General features: G+C 76.2%; 2 protein-coding genes across 3 annotated transcripts; one reads left to right on the top strand and one right to left on the bottom strand.

Annotated features, from left to right (window-relative positions):
* Positions 1-5,009: 5,009 nt before the first annotated feature.
* On the bottom strand, positions 5,010-10,043 carry GRINA (glutamate ionotropic receptor NMDA type subunit associated protein 1). Of its 2 annotated transcripts, XM_072851731.1 has the most exons (8): positions 9,953-10,043; positions 8,227-8,580; positions 7,700-7,756; positions 7,478-7,590; positions 7,197-7,397; positions 6,742-6,870; positions 6,047-6,190; positions 5,010-5,833 (listed from the first exon to the last, which is right to left on the bottom strand). In XM_072851731.1, exons 2-8 carry the CDS (start codon positions 8,549-8,551, stop codon positions 5,684-5,686), a joined length of 1,119 nt encoding a protein of 372 aa, XP_072707832.1. In that variant the 5' UTR covers positions 8,552-8,580; positions 9,953-10,043; the 3' UTR covers positions 5,010-5,683. The 2 variants fall into 2 exon arrangements, with proteins under 2 accessions (XP_072707832.1, XP_072707833.1); XM_072851732.1 differs by lacking the exon at positions 7,700-7,756.
* Positions 8,727-16,672, top strand: PARP10 (poly(ADP-ribose) polymerase family member 10). Its single transcript, XM_072855041.1, has 11 exons — positions 8,727-8,817; positions 10,768-10,920; positions 11,674-11,919; positions 12,805-13,038; positions 13,164-13,759; positions 13,906-14,118; positions 14,254-14,401; positions 14,541-15,476; positions 15,623-15,759; positions 15,851-16,025; positions 16,140-16,672. Exons 1-11 carry the CDS (start codon positions 8,727-8,729, stop codon positions 16,442-16,444), a joined length of 3,234 nt encoding a protein of 1,077 aa, XP_072711142.1. The 3' UTR covers positions 16,445-16,672.
* Positions 16,673-18,284: the final 1,612 nt, after the last annotated feature.

Here is an 18,284-nt window from a genome sequence, read left to right as displayed (position 1 = left end):
ACCGGCTCTGCCGGCACGGTTTCCCTCTGCGTGGGTCAGCCCCGAGCTGTTCCGTTTCCTGCTGCCGCTTCCCCTTCCCGCTGCCGGCGGCGAGCGGCCCCACGGCTGTGGGCAAGGAGGGGGGTCCCCCCTCGGTTCGCCCCCCCCAGGGTCTCCCCCCGCCGTGGCACCACCGGCATCCTGGGCGCCGATTCCCGGCCCTCGCCTCCACATCCAACCGGCTTCCCCTGCCCGCAACCGAAAGGAAAAGGAGCGCGGCCTCGACGACGGCGTGACTTCCTCCGCTCTGGCACGGCTGCCTGTGCCGCTGCCGGCACCCCGGCATTGCTGCCGTCACGGGGGTGTCCCCGAGCAGGAGCAGCAGCGGTGACGGTGGCACTCGTGGTACCTGCCCGAGTTGCCGCGGCAGACCAGGGCGAGGGTGCTGGAGCCGGTTTATTGCACAGTGCGGGGCTCCGGCTGGTGGAGGCACGGCCGGTGCTGGTGCCGGTGCAGGGCCCAGTGCCGGTGCCGGTGCCGGTGCAGGGGCCGGCCCGGCCGCTCACCAGAGGAAGAGGGGCTGCCCGTCCTCCCGCGCCAGCTCCTGCAGGCACTTGAGCAGCACCATCGTGTCCGGCTGTGCCGTCGGCGGCACCGTCTCGGCCACCACACGGTACAGGAAGGCCGGGCTGTGGCAGGCGCGGGTGTCGGGGCCGGCCGGCTCTGGCAGGATGCCGTAGGTGTTGACGAGGGACTCGGCGAAGGCCGGGTGCGCTGCAGGGCTGTAGCCCAGCGCCCGCAGACGCCCCATCAGGGCGACGTAGCGTTGGGCCGCGGCGGCGCAGCGCCGCTCGTCGAAGCCCCCCGGCACAGCGCCGAGGGCGGTCTGCAGGGAGAGACGGGGCAGGGTCAGCCCCCCGGCACCCGTGGGCGCCCGAGCGGAAGCGGGACCGGAGTGCACCGCAGGCGATGCGCCCAGCACCCCGGCTCGGCCGCACCAGCCTACCGCCATGATCTTCTCGGGGATGTTGGCGACGGTGAAGCCGTAGAGCCGGGAGCGGTCGGGGAAGACGCTGGCGAGGATGCGGCGGTCGAGCTGGAAGGCGATCTCGCCCACCAGCGGCTCCCACGCTGGCTGCAGGCTCCCTGCGGGAGCCGCCGGCGTTGGGCGCTTACCCCTGCCCCGGGACGGACCCCGCGCTGCCGCCCCGCCACCGGCCCCCGTGCCCCCCACCACCCCGGGGGCCAGGCTGCTGCCGCTGCCCGGTGCCAGGGCTCCCTGTGCCGCGGACCCGTGGGGGCTTTGCAAATGCCAGCGTGCCGCTTGTGCAGGCAGGGGTGCCGGCACGCCGGCTGTGCAGGTCAGAAAGGCCAGCGTGCCGGTTTCGCCCGTGCAGAGACGCCAGCGTGCCGGTTTTGCGGGGCGGAAAAGCCGGTGTGCCAGTTTCGCCCGTGCAGAGGTGAACGGTGCCACGGGGTCCTGGGGGCTGTTGCTCCCCGGCTTTCCCGCGTGTCCCCTGGCACAGGGTGGCCGAAGCCGCTCGCCCGGGATCTTGCCGTGCCCCCGGCCGCAGAGCCGGTGGGAGCGGGGCGACGCGGGGGTGCAGCACCCCGGGGGCACCGTGTCCACAACCGTGCCGCGGCCGGCCCTCACCTCGCAGGCTGGAGCTCTGTGGCGGCTCCCGGACGGCGGCGAGCCGGGCGGCGTCGCGGGCCGCCTGCCGGCAGGGCTCCTTGCACCGGACGACTGGCAGCCGCAGGTCCAGCGGCTGCTGCTCTGCCGGGGACGGGGGCGGCGGCAGGGGGGACGGGGGGACCCCGGCGCACGGCCCCTGCAGGTCCGACAGCCGCAGGCCGGGGCCGCTCGGCTCCGGGGGGTCCCGCGGCGGCTCGGGGGGCAGCCGGCGGCTGGGGGGGTGGCCGGCAGAGCCGAAGCGGTCGAGGGGGCAGGAGAGGCGGTGGCTGTCGGGGCCGGGGCCTCCATGCGTGGTTGTCGGGAGAGCTGCGGGACACGGACAGCGCCCTCAGCACCACAGCGCGGCGGGATGGGATGGGGTGGGATGGGGTGGGATGGGGTGGGGATGGGGTGGGGTGGGATGGGGTGGGGTGGGATGGGATGGGGTGGGGTGGGGTGGGATGGGGTGGGGTGGGGTGGGGTGGGATGGGGTGGGGTGGGGTGGGATGGGGTGGGATGGGGTGGGGTGGGATGGGATGGGGTGGGGTGGGGATGGGATGGGATGGGGTGGGGTGGGGTGGGATGGGGTGGGGTGGGGTGGGGTGGGATGGGGTGGGATGGGGTGGGATGGGGTGGGGTGGGATGGGATGGGGTGGGATGGGGTGGGATGGGGTGGGGATGGGATGGGGTGGGGTGGGGTGGGATGGGGTGGGGTGGGATGGGGTGGGATGGAATGGGATGGGGTGGGGATGGTGCCACCCTCTTCCCATGAGCTTTGGGGTGAGACCCCCCCCGACCTCCCCCTAATACTTGTGCTCCCGGTGACAGGTGAAAGCACCCCGGTGCTGATGTCGGTGCCGCTCGGCGTGGGCAGCGTGCCGTCCTGGGGCTGCTGGTTGCGGAGGGGCTCCCAGGGGGGGGTCTGGAAGATCAGGCTCTGCTCCAGGGGCGCCAGCTCCCAGTCCGGGGCGTTGGCTGCAGGACGAGGGGGGTGTTTGCAGCCGCGGCACCCACTGGCCCGGGACCACCGCGAGGCCGCCCGTGCCCCCACCTGGGCTGGGGAAGACGAAGCGCCCGCTGCTGCAGCGGGGTACGGGGGCGAAGGGGGGTGCCGTGCCGGGTGCCGCGCCGGGTGCCGCGCCGGTCTGGCCACACAGGAGGTGCCGCAGGTGCCGCTGCTCCTTCAGCCGCCCCACCGCCCGCGTCAGCTCCTCGTTCTCTGCCAGCAGCGCCTGGATCTCCCGCCGCAGCTGGTTGTAGCAGGCGAAGACCGAGGGCCCCGCGCGTGCGGGGCGGCCGCCGGTCCCCGGCTCCATGGTGGCCCCCGGTCCCGGTCCCAGCAGCAAGCTGTGCCGCTCACACCGACACACGCCCCGTGCCAGGTGGTAGCGCCAGGGCCAGGGGCACGGGAGAGCCCCTGTCTCACCGCGGGACGCCGGGAGCGGCCGGGGTGTCTCTGACGGCGGGTGCCGGGGAGGGCCGGTTCCGAGGGGATGTCACAGAGGGACGCTCCCCGACCCCGTCGTGTGGCTGCAGGACTCGGACGCCCGGCACCGCGGTGCTCTGGCCCAGCCGGCATCCGTCCAGCCGCTGCGAGGACGGTACGGTGGGCACCCAGCGGCAGCGGGCGAGGGGGGCACCACGGGCAAGGGGAGGGCAGGGGGTGGGCAGGGCGGGAGGGCTGCACCCCCTTTCCTGCCGGATTTTGGCTGTCCCCTGCTGGCTCTGGGCACCGTGTCCCAGCTGCGCTCGGAGCTCGTGGCCGGTCTCACCACGCTCCTGGGCTTTCGTGGTAGCACCGCCAGGCACGGGGCGATCCCTGCGTGCCATGGCCTTGGGGGACACGTGGCGGTGGCTCCGTCTTCGTCCCCCCTTTTTCCACGGTTGCAGGACCCCCCCCAGCGCCAGCCCGCCGAGCAGCCAGGGCCGTGCTGCGGTGGGTGCTGGCACACGAGGGGCTGTTGTGGGGGGCCTGGCCCAGCCCCTCCCGCTGCTGGGACCCCCGGGAGGGCCGTGCCGGCAGCCCGTTGCCGTACCCCTGCCACCCCAGGTGGCCCGGCGGGCCTGGTGTGCCGGCACGCTCCACGGAGCGCCTGACCAGCTCCGTCTTCGCTGCGGCCATCTCGTCTGCCAGCACGGCCAGCCCACCAGCAGCGTGCTGCCCTGGCGCCGAGGGGCCGGTGGAGGAGACCCTCAGCACCGCGCTGGCGTCCTGCCAGCTCAGCGCCGGGGCGGCCGTCAACTGCCGCTCCTTCATCACCGGTGGCCCGGCCTCCCAGCTGCTGGAGGAGCTCATCCTCCTCCTCCTCCTCCTCCTCGTCCCGGGAGAGGCTGTGCCGGCACGACCGCCGCTTCCAGCGGGCCAGGGAGGGCTTCCAGGGGCAGGGCTGGGCACCGGCCACCGGGACGGACCAGGGCATCGAGGTGCTGCCTTGCCACGGCCGGCCCCGGGAGAGCCGGGACCAGGGGAGCGGGGCGCAGCCGCGCTGCGAGGCCTGCGGGCACCTCTGCCGCGGCGCGGCCCGGCAATCCACCCACGGCTGCTGCGCCTGGGCGGGGACGGTGGCCAGTGCCTGGCCGTGGGACGGGGACCGGGGTGCCCCCCCCCCCCGCCCCGGCGCCTGGGCACCGTCCCGGAGCGAGGCCCCCTGCGCCCGGCAGCGCCCGGAGAAGCGCTGGGGCTCCCTGCGGGATGCGCTGAGCCCCACGCCCCGGCGCTGCCAGGGAGCCACCGGCCCCGTGCCCACCACGTAGGCATTGGCATGCCCACCCGGCGCGGACCCGTCCACGGCCCGGCACAACCCTCGCCCTCCGGCACGGGAGCCCCTTGCCGCAGCGACGCCAGCTCCCCGCTTCTTCCCTCCCGGCTGCAGGGCCCCGTCGGGACGCCGCGCTGGGGAGCCGGCACATGGCTGCGGCTGCGGCTCGGTGCCAGGTCAACCGCCGGGCCCGCGGAGCTGGAGCAGCGCCAGGGAGGAGCCGCGCTCCTGGGAGCGAGCGGGACGCGGCCTGGAGCCAGCGTGGCTGCCGCGAGCGGGAGGAGATGCCGGCGTCGGAGAGCTGGAGCCGGAGCGGGGCTGGGAGCCCGGCCTCGCCGGCGGCACCGGCAGGAGGACGGCGGGCAGCGGCCCCCCGCCCTGGCCCGGGGATCGGTACGTTTGCTCTTTACCGCGGGGCCCGGGGTGCAGCGGGCAGGGAGAGCCCCGGCGCCAGCGACCGCGGGGACGACCCCGTCCCCAAAGCGTCCCCGCGGCCCCCAGAGAGCCGGAGGGGGTGGGGGGGCCTGGCTGCAGCCCCAGGCTCGGCCGTGCCGGGCACCACCGGCGTCGGCGGGGAAAGGAGAGCCGGAGCCAGCCGAGATGAACCAGGCGGAGGTTTATTCACAGCAGGAGCCGGAGCCACGAAACGGGGCAAGAACGGAGCCTCGGCCGCGCGGGGAGGGGGCCGGGGCCCCCCAGGAACACTGCGGCAGCGACCGGTGCCCAGCGTGGGGCCCCCCGCCCGCCCGGGCGGCAGGACCCTGCCCTCAGCCCTGCCGGGGGGGAGGAGGGCTGGGGAGCCGGGGGCCGCCGGCGCTGGGCCCTGCCTGCGCGGCCGGGGGACGGCGAGGGGCGCGTGCGCGGGGGGCGCGGGACGGAGGAGGCGAGCTCCGCCGGGGCGGGGGAGAAAGTGCTTCCAGTCCGCGTTCGATGCGAGGGGGGGGAGGCCGTATTCACAGCGGGGGAAGCGGAGGGCCTGGGCGGGGGGCTGCCGGGGGGCAGGGGGGGCGGCGGGCAGCTGCGGCAGCCGGGCAAGCGCCGCCTGCCTCGCGCTCGCCTCCCGGCAAGGGGACAGAGCTGTCACCCCCCCGGCCCGGCGAGTCCCCGCAGCGGCTGCCGGCAGCAGCCGGGGAGGGAGGTGGCCGCGGTCAGAGAAACTCTAAGGGGAGAACCGACGAGGGGGTGCGATGAGAACACCAAACGAAACCGGCTACGGGGAGGGAGGGGGGGCACGAACCGGGGCGCGCGCCGTGGGGCGGCGGTGGGGCCGCTACTCCTTGGCCCTGCCGATGATGGCCAGGATGTAGAGGAAGATGTTGATGATGTCTGTGTAGAGGTTGAGGGCGGCGAAGACGTACTCCTCGGGGCTGAGCGCCAGCTGCTTGTTCCCCAGGATCATCTGCGTGTCCACCGCCAGGAACTGCGGGAGAGGGGACGCCGTGGGGGGACGCGGAGCCGGGCGGGGGGTGGGGGGGGGGGGGGGGAGGCCGCCAGCGCCCCACGCAACCGAGCGGCTGCCCCGCGAGCGGGTCCCTCGCCCCCCGCCCGCGGCCCGAGGCGCCGGGGGGCCGGCAGAGGGCCGGGCCCCCCCGGGAAGGGGGGCAGGGGGAGGCCGGGGCCCCCCCGCACTTACGCAGGTGAAGAGCAGGGCCCCCAGGGAGGCGTAGATGATGTCCATGATGCGGTTCCGGATGAAGATGCAGAGGATGGAGAAGACGATGAGGACGACGAGGCAAATGATGAGCACGCCCCGGCAGGAGGTGAAGTCGTACTTGGTCTGTGGGACACGGGGGGGTCATCAGGGAGCCGGGGGGGTCGTATGCCCGGTTCGGAGCCCCCCAGCAGGGAGCCGGGGGGGTCATACACCCGGTTCGGAGCCCCCCAGCAAGGAGCCGGGGGGGTCGTATGCCGGGTTTGGAGCCCCCAGCCCCAGCAGGGAGCTGGGGGGCTCGTACGCCCGGTTCGGAGCCCCCCAGTTTCAGCAGGGAGCCGGGGGGGTCGTACACTCAGTTTGGAGCCCCCCAGCAGGGAGCCGGGGGGATCGTACGCCCGGTTCAGAGCCCCCCAGTTTCAGCAGGGAGCCGGGGGGGTCATACACCTGGTTCGGAGCCCCCCAGCAGGGAGCCGGGGGGGTCGTATGCCGGGTTTGGAGCCCCCAGCCCCAGCAGGGAGCCGGGGGGCTCGTACGCCCGGTTCGGAGCCCCCCAGCAGGGAGCCGGGGGGGTTGTACGCCCGGTTCGGAGCCCCCCAGCAGGGAGCCGGGGGGGTTGTACGCCCGGTTCGGAGCCCCCCAATAGGGAGCGGCCCCTGCCCACCCCCGGAGCTGACCTGCAGGGAGAAGATGACGACGGTGAAGCAGACGACGACGGTGATGCCCACGGCCATGATGACGGCATCGGTGTTGTAGAAGCTGGCGATCATCCCCACCATGTAGGACAGGCTGACGGTCAGGATGGACTGGGGAGCAGGCAGGCACCGCGTCACGCCGGCTCGGCCACCCGCCGCCGCGTACAGCCGGGCCTGGTGACGCCGCACCCCCGCGGCCACCTGACGCCCTTCGTGCCGGGCTCTTCTTGGCTTTGCCGAGTCCGGAGCGGGCTCCGCTCTCGCCAGGCCAGGCAGTCGTCCCCCCCCGCCCCCCCAAGCCGTGCCCCTCGTCCCTCCCCGTCCCCACGGCCATCCCCCGGGCACCCGGCGGGACCTCGGGCAGCCCCAGGGTGCGGGGTGGGGGCTGCCCTCAAAGCCGTGGCCGAGACCGCCACCGCCCCGGCGCGGCCGCTTACCAGGGCCACCAGGTTCCAGGGGTGCTTGCGGCGGAAATCCCCGCAGCAGCTGAGGACGATGAGGGAGATGAAGAAGACGGCGTAGGAGACGTAGTACGTCCAGACGTTGCGCTGCACGAAGCCCTTCACGCCTTTCACGAAGGTGAAGATGGCCACGAAGGCGAAGGTGACGGTCAGCTGCAGGGTGAGCACCAGGAAGACCTGGGGGACGGGGACGGGTCACGGCGGGACGCCCGAAACCCCCGGCCGCCCCCCGGGGAGCGGCCCCGGCCGAGTCCCACCTTGCGGATGAAGGCCTGCCGGACGCTCTTGTCGTCCCAGTGCGCGGTGGGGAAGTCCTGGTTGTCATAGTAGGAGGGCGGCCCGTCCTCGTGGTAGGTGCTGTGCAGGGGGGCTGCGGGGAGAGGGGGCTGCGGAGGGGGCCGGGGGGGGGCTGCCTGCACCGCCGCGCCGCGTCCCCGTCCCGGGGCTGCCTGCCCCTGCCCGCCGGGGCGGCCGCTCACCGACTCGCACGACCGCGACGCCCGGTCTCCACGGCCCGCGGCGGGGCCCGGCTCCGGCTGGCAGCGGCGAGGGAAGAGGAGAGACGGGGCTGAAGGGGCCGGGGGGGGCCCCGGGGCGGGGGGAGCGGAGCTCTGCGACCCCCAAAGCCGGGCTTCGCGCTGGCGCGCCCGCCGAGCCGACAGCTCGGGGCGGCGTCCCCCCTCCCGCGGCCGTGGCCGGCACCCTCCTCCCGCGGGCGGAGGCACCCCAGGGTGCCCCCCGGGGCTGGGCTCGTCTCCGGGCGCTCGCGGGGCACGACCCCTTCCCGGGGGTCCCCGCCGCCCCGCTCGGGCGCCCTGGGCTGCGCCGCCAGCCGGACCCCCCTCGCCCGCCCGCGGGGCCGGACCCGCCGCTGCCCGGCCGAACCGGGGCCCTCCCTCCGGCGGCCCCCCCCAGGGGCTCCGCCAGCTCCCCGGCGCTGCCCGCCGCGGAGGGGGGGCCGTGCCCCGGGAGGGAGCCCCCCGCCCCCCCGAGCCCCCTTACTTACAGTCTTGGTCCCCGGGGACCATGGGCTGCGGCTGGGCGTACGGCGGCTGGGCGTAGGGGCCCTGGGGGTACGGCCCCGCCGGCGGGTACGGCCCGGGGGGGTACGGCCCGGCGGCGGGGTACGGCCCGGCGGGGGGGTACGGCCCGGCGGCGGGGTACGGCCCCGGCCCCTGCGGGAAGCCCGGCTGGCTGTAGGGCGCCGGGGCGAACTGGGGCTGGGGGTAGGGGGCGGCGGGGTAGGGGGGCTGCGCGTAGGCCGGGGGGGCCGTGGGCTGCTGCCCCGGGAAGCCCTCGCCCGTCACCAGGAAGCTCTTCTCGTGGGACATCTTCCCCCCGGCTGGCTGCCGCCGCTCCGCTGCGGGGAGGGGAGGGAGAGAGGGGGTCAGACCGGCGGCCGTCGCCCCCCACAGCACCCCCGCCGCCGCCCCCCGGGGTCCCGGCCCCGCTGCAGCCCCGCGGCGGGGGGTCCCGGCCCCGCTCGCCTCCCCAGGCCCGCACAAGATGGCCGCCCCGGCGGCACGGCCGTTGCCATGGCGACCCGCGGCCCGGCGCGGAGGCCTCGGCCTCGGCCTCGGCCGCTGTGCGGGGGCCGGTAACGGGAGCCCCGGCACCGGCTGCCGGCGCTCCGGGCTCCGACCCCGGCACCCGCCGCCGCCCCGGGGCCCCCCCCTCGGACACCCGGCCTCACAGAACCGGGCGGCGGCGGCGGCGGCGACGGCGGGAGGCCCCGGCCCTGCGCGGCCCCACCGCCCGGTGCCACCGCGGTGAGCGGGGCCGCGGTGAGCGGGGCCGCGGTGAGCGGGGCCGCGGTGAGCGGGGCCGCGGCGGGCGGGCCGGGCCCCAGCCGGTGCCGCAGCGAAGCAGCCGCGTTCCCGGGCGCGGGGCCGCTGCCAGCGCCGGGCCCAGCCAAGCGCCGGCCCGGCCCGGTGCCACGGGCCTCGGGGAGCGACGGGGGAGGCTCTGCCCTGCGGCACCGCGGCTGCGGGCGCTGCCCCCCGGGCCGGCGAGGGGCCGCCGGCCCCGAGCCCCCCGCAGGGCAAGGAGCCCGCGTGGGCAGCGCCGGAGGGTGGGCGAGCACCCCGGGCTGCAGGCGGCACCCGGCACGGGGGGCACGGGGGACACCGGGGGCACCCGGCACGGGGGGTACGGGGGACACCGGGGACACCCGGCACGGGGGGCACGGGAGGCGCACCGCACGGGGTTGCCCGCAGCACGGGGGGCACAGGGCGCGTGGGGGACATGGGGTGCACCCCACATGGGAGCGCAGGGTGCAGGCAGGAGGGGGTGCAGGCAGCACGGGGCACACGCTGCGCGGGGCAGACGCAGCGCAGAGCTGCATGCGGCACGGGGTGCGGGGGGTGGCGGCGCCGGTTTTTCCCGGGAGCCCCGGTAAGCGGCTTTGCCCGCACGCCCGGTAATGCCCCAGCGCGGCCTATTTACGGCAGCAGCAATCCTAATCCCTCAGCGCGGCCTCTCGGGGGTGGTGGTGGTGGTGCTGGTGCTGGTGGTGGGTGGGGGTCCCCCCGTGCCTACGGGAGCGGGGTTCCGAGCGGGACCCCGCTCCCGCCGCCCGCTTGCCCCCCGCTGCGGAATGCGGCAGAACGCTGCGGGGGGAACCGCGCTCGGCGGCGCCGCCACCGCCGGGACCTCCGTGCCCCCCCCTTCCACCGCACCGCACCCCCCCTCCGGCGCACCGGACCTCCCCCCGCCCCCCGTACCCCGCTCACCGGGCCGGGCCGTGCGGGAGCGCTGGCTCCGCCCCGCTCCGCTCGGGGCGGGGCCTCTGCGAAGGGGCGGGGGCTGCGGGAGGGGCGGGGCCTCTGCGAAGGGGCGGGGTCTGCGGGAGGGGCGGGGAGGGGTGGGGCGGCTCCGCCCTCTACTGGGCGGGGGCTGAGGGAGGGGGGCGGAGCCTTTCTGGCAGCCCGGGGCGGGGCTTGAGGGGAGGGGAGGGGCCTCGGGGCAGAGCGCCACCGTGTGGCCGCAGCGCGACATCGGCGCGGGGAGGCGGGGCCGGAGGCGGGGCCAGGGGCGGGAAGCCCCGCCCCGTCGCTGCCCGCCCCCGCCCGTCCCCGCCCGTCCCCGCCCGCCCCCTCCCCTCCGCTCGCTTCGTCCCCCCGTGGGCGACCGGGTCTTTCTCCCCGTTTCCCCGTTGTCACGCGTGGGGCCGTTCCCGTGTCCCCCCCCACGAGGCCCCGCCCCCCCCGCACTTCCCCTTCCCGCCCCCGCCCGGTTTCGGTTTCGTTTTTCTGCCAGGGCGGAGCCGAGCAGCGCCCGGTGCGTGGGGGGTCCTGCCCCGGGGGCGTGGGGCTGCGTGGGGGCCGGGGGCCCTGGGCGCGGGGATGTGTGGGGGCACGTGGGGCTTGGGGTCACGCGTGGGGGTGGGGGGGTCCTTGGTCCCGGGGGACACGGCGGGGCTGGGGGAGCGGGGGAGCAGACCCCCGCTGTGGGGGTGCGGCCCGGCGGGCGTGGGGGGCCTGGGGGGTGGGCAGGGGCGCGGGGGAGCGGAGGGGGTCGCGCCCCCAACGCGCGTGTGGCCGGGCAGGATGGCGGAGGGGTGCTGGAGGTGGGGGGTCCCCCGGCACGGCGGAGGAGCTGGTGGTCCTGTACTTCGAGAGCCGGCGCCGCTCGGGGGGCCCGGTCCAGAGCTGCCAGCGCCTCGGCCCCCTCCTCTTCCTCACCTTCGAGAGCCCCCAGGGTGAGCGCGGGGCGGGGGGGAACAGGGGGATGGGGGCGGGGGTCCCAGTCCCTGCTGGGAGCACTGGGATGGGGTGCGGGGGTCCCAGTCCATGCTGGGGGCACTGGGATGGGGTGTGGGGGTCCCAGTCCCAGCTGGGGGCACTGGGGTGCAGGGGGTCCCAGTCCCTGGGGGAACAGGGGGATGGGGTGTGGGGGGTCCCAGTCCCTGCTGGGAGCACTGGGATGGGGTGCGGGGGCGTCCCACTCCCTGCTGGGAGCACTGGGATGGGGTGCGGGGGGTCCCAGTCCATGCTGGGGGCACTGGGATGGGGTGTGGGGGTCCCAGTCCCAGCTGGGGGCACTGGGATGGGGTGCGGGGGTCCCAGTCCCTGCTGGGAGCACTGGGGTGCAGGGGTCCCAGTCCCTGGGGGAACAGGGGGATGGGGTGTGGGGGGTCCCAGTCCCTGCTGGGAGCACTGGGATGGGGTGCGGGGGGGTCCCAGTCCCTGCTGGGAGCACTGGGATGGGGTGCGGGGGGTCCCAGTCCATGCTGGGGGCACTGGGATGGGGTGCGGGGGGTCCCAGTCCCAGCTGGGGGCACTGGGGTGCGGTGGGGCCCCAATCCCTGCTGGGAGCACTGGTTTGGGGTGCAGGGGCACCCCCAGCCCCCCTGGGAGCACTGGTGAGCGGTGCTGTGCCCCCCAGGGGGTCCCGGCTGCGGGGTGGGCTCGGGCGCCGCCGCCCCGGTGACGCCCGTCCACCCCCGGCACAGACGCCCAGAACGTCGTGGCCCGCGGCGGCCACCGGCTGGGGGGGGCCGAGCTGGGGGTGCGCCCTGCCCCCCCCTGGGACCCCAGCCGCCTGCTGCTGTCGGGCCTCGGCCCCCAGACCCCCCCCGAGCTGCTGGAGCCGCTCCTGGAGACGCTGCTGGGACGTCCCCGTGGCACCTTCGGCCTCTGCCGCGGCCCCGCTCCCGGCTGGGCGCTGCTGCGGCTGCGGGAGCCCATGGCCCCCCAAGGTGGGTGCGGGGGGGGGGCGACCCCCGGGGCAGGGGGTCCCACGCTCCCCTTGCCGTGGTGCAGCGCTGGTGCCGGGAGCGCCCGGGGGGCGTTTTGGGGTGTGGGGTCTGCGGTGCTGCCCGGTGGCCGGGAGCACCGGGACGGCGTTTTGGGGTGTGGGGTCTGTGGTGCTGCTCAGTGCCTGGGATCACCAGGCGGTGCTTTGGGGTGTGGGGTCTGTGCCGGTGGCCGGGACCACCGGGGCGGTGTTTTGGGGTGCGGGATCTGCAACACTGCGCGGTGGCTGGGATCACCGGGACGGTGTTTTGGTGTCCAGGATCTTCGGTGCTGCTCGGTGGCCAGGACCACCGGGGCGGTGTTTTGGGGTGCGGGATCTGCGGTGCTGCTTGGTAGCCAGGACCACCGGAGCGGTGTTTTGTGGTGTGGGGTCTGCGGTGCTGCTCAGTGGCCGGGATCACCAGGGCAGTGTTTTGGTGTCCAGGATCTTCGGTGCTGCTCGGTGGCTGGGACCACCGGGACGGTGCTTTGGGGTGTGGGGTCTGTGCCGCTGCTTGGCGGCTGGGATCACCGGGGCCGTGTTTTGGCGTGCGGGATCTGCGGTGTGGGATCTGCCGGGTGCCGTAGCCCCTTACTCCTGCGGCAGGTGACCGGCCGTGCGGGTGAGCCTGGGGACGTTTGGCGGTGGGGTCGGGCTGGGGGGTGAATTGCCGCGGGGGTGCTCCTGGCACTTCCCTCCCGCCAGACCCGGCGGTGCCGGTGCCATCGTCGCGGCCAGGGCGGCCAAAGGGGCATCCAGCCCGTAGACACTGCCGGTGCCGCGGGTGGAGGGCTGCCACGGCGTTCCGAGGGTCCCCCCGGCGTCACCGCCGCCCCTGTCCCGGCAGAGTTCGCGGCGGTGGAGCAGCGGGCGCAGCAGCGGGGGCCGGAGGGGGCTGCGCTGGCCCTGCTGCGCCTGCCGCAGACCGCCAGCGTGCTGGTGCGGGCCGAGGCGCCGGGGCTGAGCCGCGACCTGCTGGAGCTCTACTTCGAGAACCGGCGCAGCGGCGGCGGCAGCGTGCGGGAGGTGCGGCTGCTGCCGGGCGGCCGGGCGGCCATCGTCACCTTCCAGGAGCCGGCAGGTGAGCGGGGACGAACGAGGTCCCCACCGGCGCTGCCGCGGCCGGCTGCCGTGGCTGGGGCGAGGGCAGGGCCGGGTGCCGGGGGGCTGCGCTCGGCCGCCGGCTGCCCGTCCTCTCCCCCGCAGTGGCGGAGCGGGTGCTGCAGAGGCCCCACCGCCTGCAGGACGTGGCGCTGGCCCTCGCCCCCCACTACCCCTTCCTGGAGCCGCTGGAGGGGGAGGCGGACCCCCCGCCGGACACGGCAACGCCGCCGGACACGGCCACCCCACCGGACACGGCCCTGGCCCCCTCACCAGACGCGGCCACCCCGCCGGACACGGCAACGCCGCCGGACACAGCCACCCTGCTGGACATGGCCCCGGCCCCCTCACCGGACACGGCCCCCCTGCCAGACGCGGCCCCCTCAGCCCCTGCCGGCCCGGTCGCCTGCCCGGAGGTGGCACGGCCGGCAGAGCCGCAGGCGTCGAGCCTGGTGCCGGGGGAGCCGTCAGCTGCCTTGCCCAGGGGGGACGAGGACACGGAGGGGCGCGAGGACACGGCCGGCCGGGGGCAGCGCCGGGAGCAGGCGTTGGCGTCGGTGGCATCGGCGCAGGACGAGGTGCTGGTGCCGGCGGAGCCGGGCGCGCAGTGCTACCTGCAGCGGCACTACCAGGACCTGCTGGCCAGCATCCCCGAGGTCTCGCTGCTGCCGCTGGAGGGGCAGGACGTCGCCGGCTTCCGGGTGAGCTGCGGGCAGGGGTGCGGGCAGGGGTCCCCACCTGCGGCTCCCACCTCCCCTCGCTCGCCACACGGGCCGGCGGCGAGCGCCGCCGGCGCTGCGGTGCCGGTGCCGCAGGCTGACCCTGAGCACCCGGCCGTCACCGGCAGGTGAGCGGGGAAGTGGGCCGGTGCCGGGCAGCGGCCGATTTCCTGCAGAGCCTGCTGGGCACCGTGGGCTCGCAGCCGGTGACGCTGCGGTTCCCCGGCGTCGCCCGCTTCCTGCGGGACGAGGGCGGGCAGAGCATCCTCCGGCAGCTGGAGAGTCGCTTCCAGTGCATCATCGACCTGGACGGCGTCCACTGGAGACCCCCGGACCCCCAGGTGCCGCCAGCGCCCGCCCTGGCCGGGGAGGGCGGAGGGGCCGGCACCGGAGCTGCCAGGAGGCGGGTGCCGTTGTGCCGGTCCCTGCCGCGCGTGCAGCTGCGGTGATGGTGCCCTGCCCCTCCGTCCCCGCAGCTGGAGCTGGCGGAGCTGCTCCCCCCGAGCTGCCGCCGGGACCCCCCGCCCACGGCACTGCGCTCCCGTCGCCGGGACCTGCCTGATGATGCCGACGGTGCCGACGGCGCCGCTGACGCCGAGGGCGACGGCCTTCACTCCAACATCGGTGAGGGGTGGTGTGGGGCGAGGGGGCCGCTCCGGCACCCGCTCTCCCGGTGCCGCGGTGGTGGGAGGGGGCTGCGGACGCCGGTGCCGCCCCACGTCGCGGTCGGGACTCGTGGCTGATGCCTCGCTCCTCCCTGCAGAGGAGATCAAGGAGCTGCTGGCGGCGCTGAGCCCCGGCGAGGCCGCCGGTGACGGGGAGCCTGCGCCACAGCCCAGCGACGTTGCCGGCGGGGAGCGGGACCCCGGCGCCGAGTCCCCCATCGCGGTGGATGGGGAGAGCGCCGGGGAGACGCCGTCAGGCGGGCAGGGGGCCGGGATGGAGGAGGAGGCGCAGATGGTGCTGGCCATCCAGCGCTCCATGGACAGCACGCGGCGCGAGGAGGAGGAGCTGGCGTGTGCCACCGCGCTCTCCCTCCACTCCTACCGTCGGGAGCAGCGGGCAGCGCCCGGCGCGCCGGAGGAGGAGGAGGAGGAGGAGGAAGACGCCGGCCTCCTGGCCGCGCTGGAGGCCTCCCTGGAAGAGGCTCTGCCGGCGGCGGACGTGGCGCAGGTGACGCTGTTCTCCTCCTTCGAGCGGGACGTGGCCCCGGTGCCGCGGGAGCTGGAGCGGGCGCTGGAGGAGCGGCTGCGGGCGGAGGAGGTGGAGAGCGAGCGCCTGCGGGCGCTGCCGGCCGCCTGCCGCCGCTGCCTGACCTTCCTGCAGCGCAAGCACGCCGTGCGCCTCTGCCTGCGCGGCGGCACCGCCACGCTGCGTGGCTTCGCCGAGTACACCGCCGCCGCCGCCCGCGACCTCGCCTGCCTGCTGCAGCGGCTGCCGCAGCCGGAGCGCGGCCCCCCCGCTGCCGCACGCTGGGTGCGCTGGGACCCCTCCGGCACCGCCGCCCCCTACGCCCCCGAGGCCGCCGCGCTGCTGGAGCGGGCCTGGCTGCGCCGGGAGTGCCGCCTGGACCTGCTGCTGGACGGCCGGCCCTTCACCGTCGACTTCGAGCGGATGGAGGAGTACGACATCGGCAACGCCTGCGCCTCGGCCGTCTCCCGCATCCGGCCCCTGGCGGAGAGCGCCTGCCGCCTGCTCGGTGCGTGCCGCCGCCCCCAGCGTTGCCAGCGCAGCGCCGCCGCCGCGCGACCGGGACGGTGCTGCGGGGCCGGTCCCCCCCCCCGCCTCCCCCTGCCCGGGGAGGTGCTGTGCCACGCCGGCGTTCACCGGGACCGCGTCCGGCAGGGCTGGATGCGCTGGGCCTGGAGGAGGAGGAGGTGAGGCTGATGCCGCTGGCCGAGGACTCGGAGGAGTTCCTCGACACCGCGCGCCATTTCTACGAGACGCTGGAGGAGCTGCGCGGCAAGATCGGCATCGTCAAGGTGGGTCCCGGCGGCGCCGGGGGGGACGCAGGGCCCTGGTCCGGGGGTGTCCCTGCGGCAGAGCCCCGGACGCCGCGGTGCCGCCCGGCAGGTGGAGAAGCTGATCCACCCGCTGCTGTACAAGCAATACCAGCTGAAGAAGGCCAGCATGGAGAAGGCCCGCGCCGGCGGCGCGGTGGAGCGCGTCCTCTTCCACGGCACCACCGAGACCTCCAGCCGCGAGATCTGCTTGCACGGCTTCAACCGCAGCTTCTGCGGCAAGAACGGTGAGCGCTGGCGTGGGGGTGCCCATCCGGGCACGGCGCCGCCGGCACGCGCTCCCCCCGCCCGGCGCCGCGGTCTGACCCGTGTCTGTGTCTGTGTGTCCGCCCGCCCCGCAGCCGCTCTCTACGGGCTCGGCGTGTACTTCGCGGTGCACGCGGCGCTCTCGGTGCGGGACCAGTACTCGCCGCGCAGCGCGGACGGCAGCAAGTACGTCTTCGTGGCCAAGGTGCTCACCGGGGAGTACGCGGTGGGGGGGCAGGGGCTGCGGGCCCCCCCGCTGCGGGAGGGGGCCGGGGCCCCCCTGCGCTACGACAGCGTGGTGGACAACCCCCGGCGGCCCGCCATCTTCGTCATCTTCAACGACACCCAGGCCTACCCCCAGTACCTCATCACCTGCCGCCGCCACGGGCCCCCCCCCTGAGCCCCCCCGCGCCCACATCCCCCTGCACCCGCCCGGGGGGTGCGGGGGTCCCTGCCCCGCCTCGGGGGCGCAGGGGGGCTCAGGGTGCAAGGGGGTCCCTGCCCTGGGGGCTCGGAGTGGGGGGGGTCCCCACCCGGGGGACACTCTTTGCTCCCCCCCCCCCCCCCAGTTCCGGGGAAGTGGGGGGCTGCGGGCGGACTCGGGGGTCTCCAGCGCAATAAGAGCAAAACTGGGAATAAAGTCGGAGCCTTTCCCTGGGGGGGACGGGGGGGGGGGCTGCGGCTGGGGGCACGACGGGGCTGCCGTGGGGCTGTGGCTCAGGGGCCCGGAGCTGCCCCACGGCGCTGGGTCCTGGGGGGCTGGCGGCCGCGCAGGGCTCCGAGCTGGGGACCCGCCTGCAGCCGTGGTGGTCCCGGGGCCATGGCCCCCCCAGGCTCCTCCCTGCCCGACCTGGGAACGGGTGTCCCCCCCCCAGCTCGTCCCCCCATCCTGGGGACACAGACCCCTTTGGGCTCATCCCCCCTCCGGGGGACATTGTCCCCTCCAGGTTTGCCCCCCCGTCCCAGAGTCGGGGTCCCTTTGGGCTCATCCCCCATCTTGGGGTCAGGGTCCCCCATGTTCATCCCCCCCCATCCTGGGGTCGGGGTCCCTTTGGGCTCATCCCCCCCCATCCTGGGGTCGGGGTCCCCCGTGTTCATCCCCCCATCCTGGGGTCGGGGTCCCCCATGTTCATCCCCCTGTCCCGAGGTTGGGGTACCCCCGTGTTCATCCCCAACATCCTGGGCTCGGGGTCCCCCCGTGTTCATCCCCCCATCCTGGGGTCGGGGTCCCCCATGCTCATCCCCCCCATCCTGGGGTCGGGGTCCCTTTGGGCTCATCCCCCCATCCTGGGGTCGGGGTCCCCCGTGTTCATCCCCCATCCTGGGGTCGGGGTCCCCCATGTTCATCCCCCTGTCCCGGGGTTGGGGTCCCCCGTGTTCATCCCCCATCCTGGGGTCGGGGTCCCCCATGCTCATCCCCCCGTCCCGGGTCGGGGTCCCTTTGGGCTCATCCCCCCATCCTGGGGTCGGGGTCCCCCGTGTTCATCCCCCCCATCCTGGGGTCGGGGTCCCCCATGCTCATCCCCCATCCTGGGGTCGGGGTCCCTTTGGGCTCATCCCCCCATCCTGGGGTTGGGGTCCCCCCATGCTCATCCCCCCATCCTGGGGTCGGGGTCCCTTGGGCTCATCCCCCATCCTGGGGTCGGGGTCCCCCCGTGTTCATCCCCCCGTCCTGGGGTCGGGGTCCCCCCATGCTCATCCCCCCCGTCCCGGGGTCGGGGTCCCTTTGGGCTCATCCCCCCCATCCTGGGGTCGGGGTCCCCCCCGGCTCATCCCTGCCCCCCTGGGGACCAGACCCCCTCTGGGCTCGCTCTGCGGAGCCCCCGCCGCGGGGGGGAGACGTCCCCCCTCGGGGGGACGCGGGGGCTGCGGGTGGGTGTGGGCGGGAAGGGTGGGGGGAGGCGAGGGGCACGTGCGCGGGGTCCGTGGGGTGCCGGCGACGCCGTGGGGCTGCTGCCCCATTGCCTGCACGGGCCGTGCCTGCGGCCGTGGGGTGCTGGCGGGGCTGGGGCCGGGGGTCGTGGGGCTCCAGCCCGGTGCTGGTGCCGGTGGCACTCGGCAGCGACGGCACCGCCGCTCCTCCGCCGGCCGGGGCCCTGGCCGGGGTGGGACACGCGGTCCCGGGCTGGCGCCGGCACCGGGAGCCCTCTGCTCCCTGCCAGCCCCGGGGACGCCGACACCGAGGGTGCCCGTGCCTGGCCTGGTGCAAGGGACAGGCTTACGGCATCGCCCACGCCGTG

Source organism: Ciconia boyciana, chromosome 2, assembly GCF_034638445.1.
Source record: "Ciconia boyciana chromosome 2, ASM3463844v1, whole genome shotgun sequence".
NCBI lineage: Eukaryota > Metazoa > Chordata > Aves > Ciconiiformes > Ciconiidae > Ciconia > Ciconia boyciana.
Note: the sequence above shows the minus strand (reverse complement) of the source record. Positions and strands in the feature narration are given on the sequence as shown.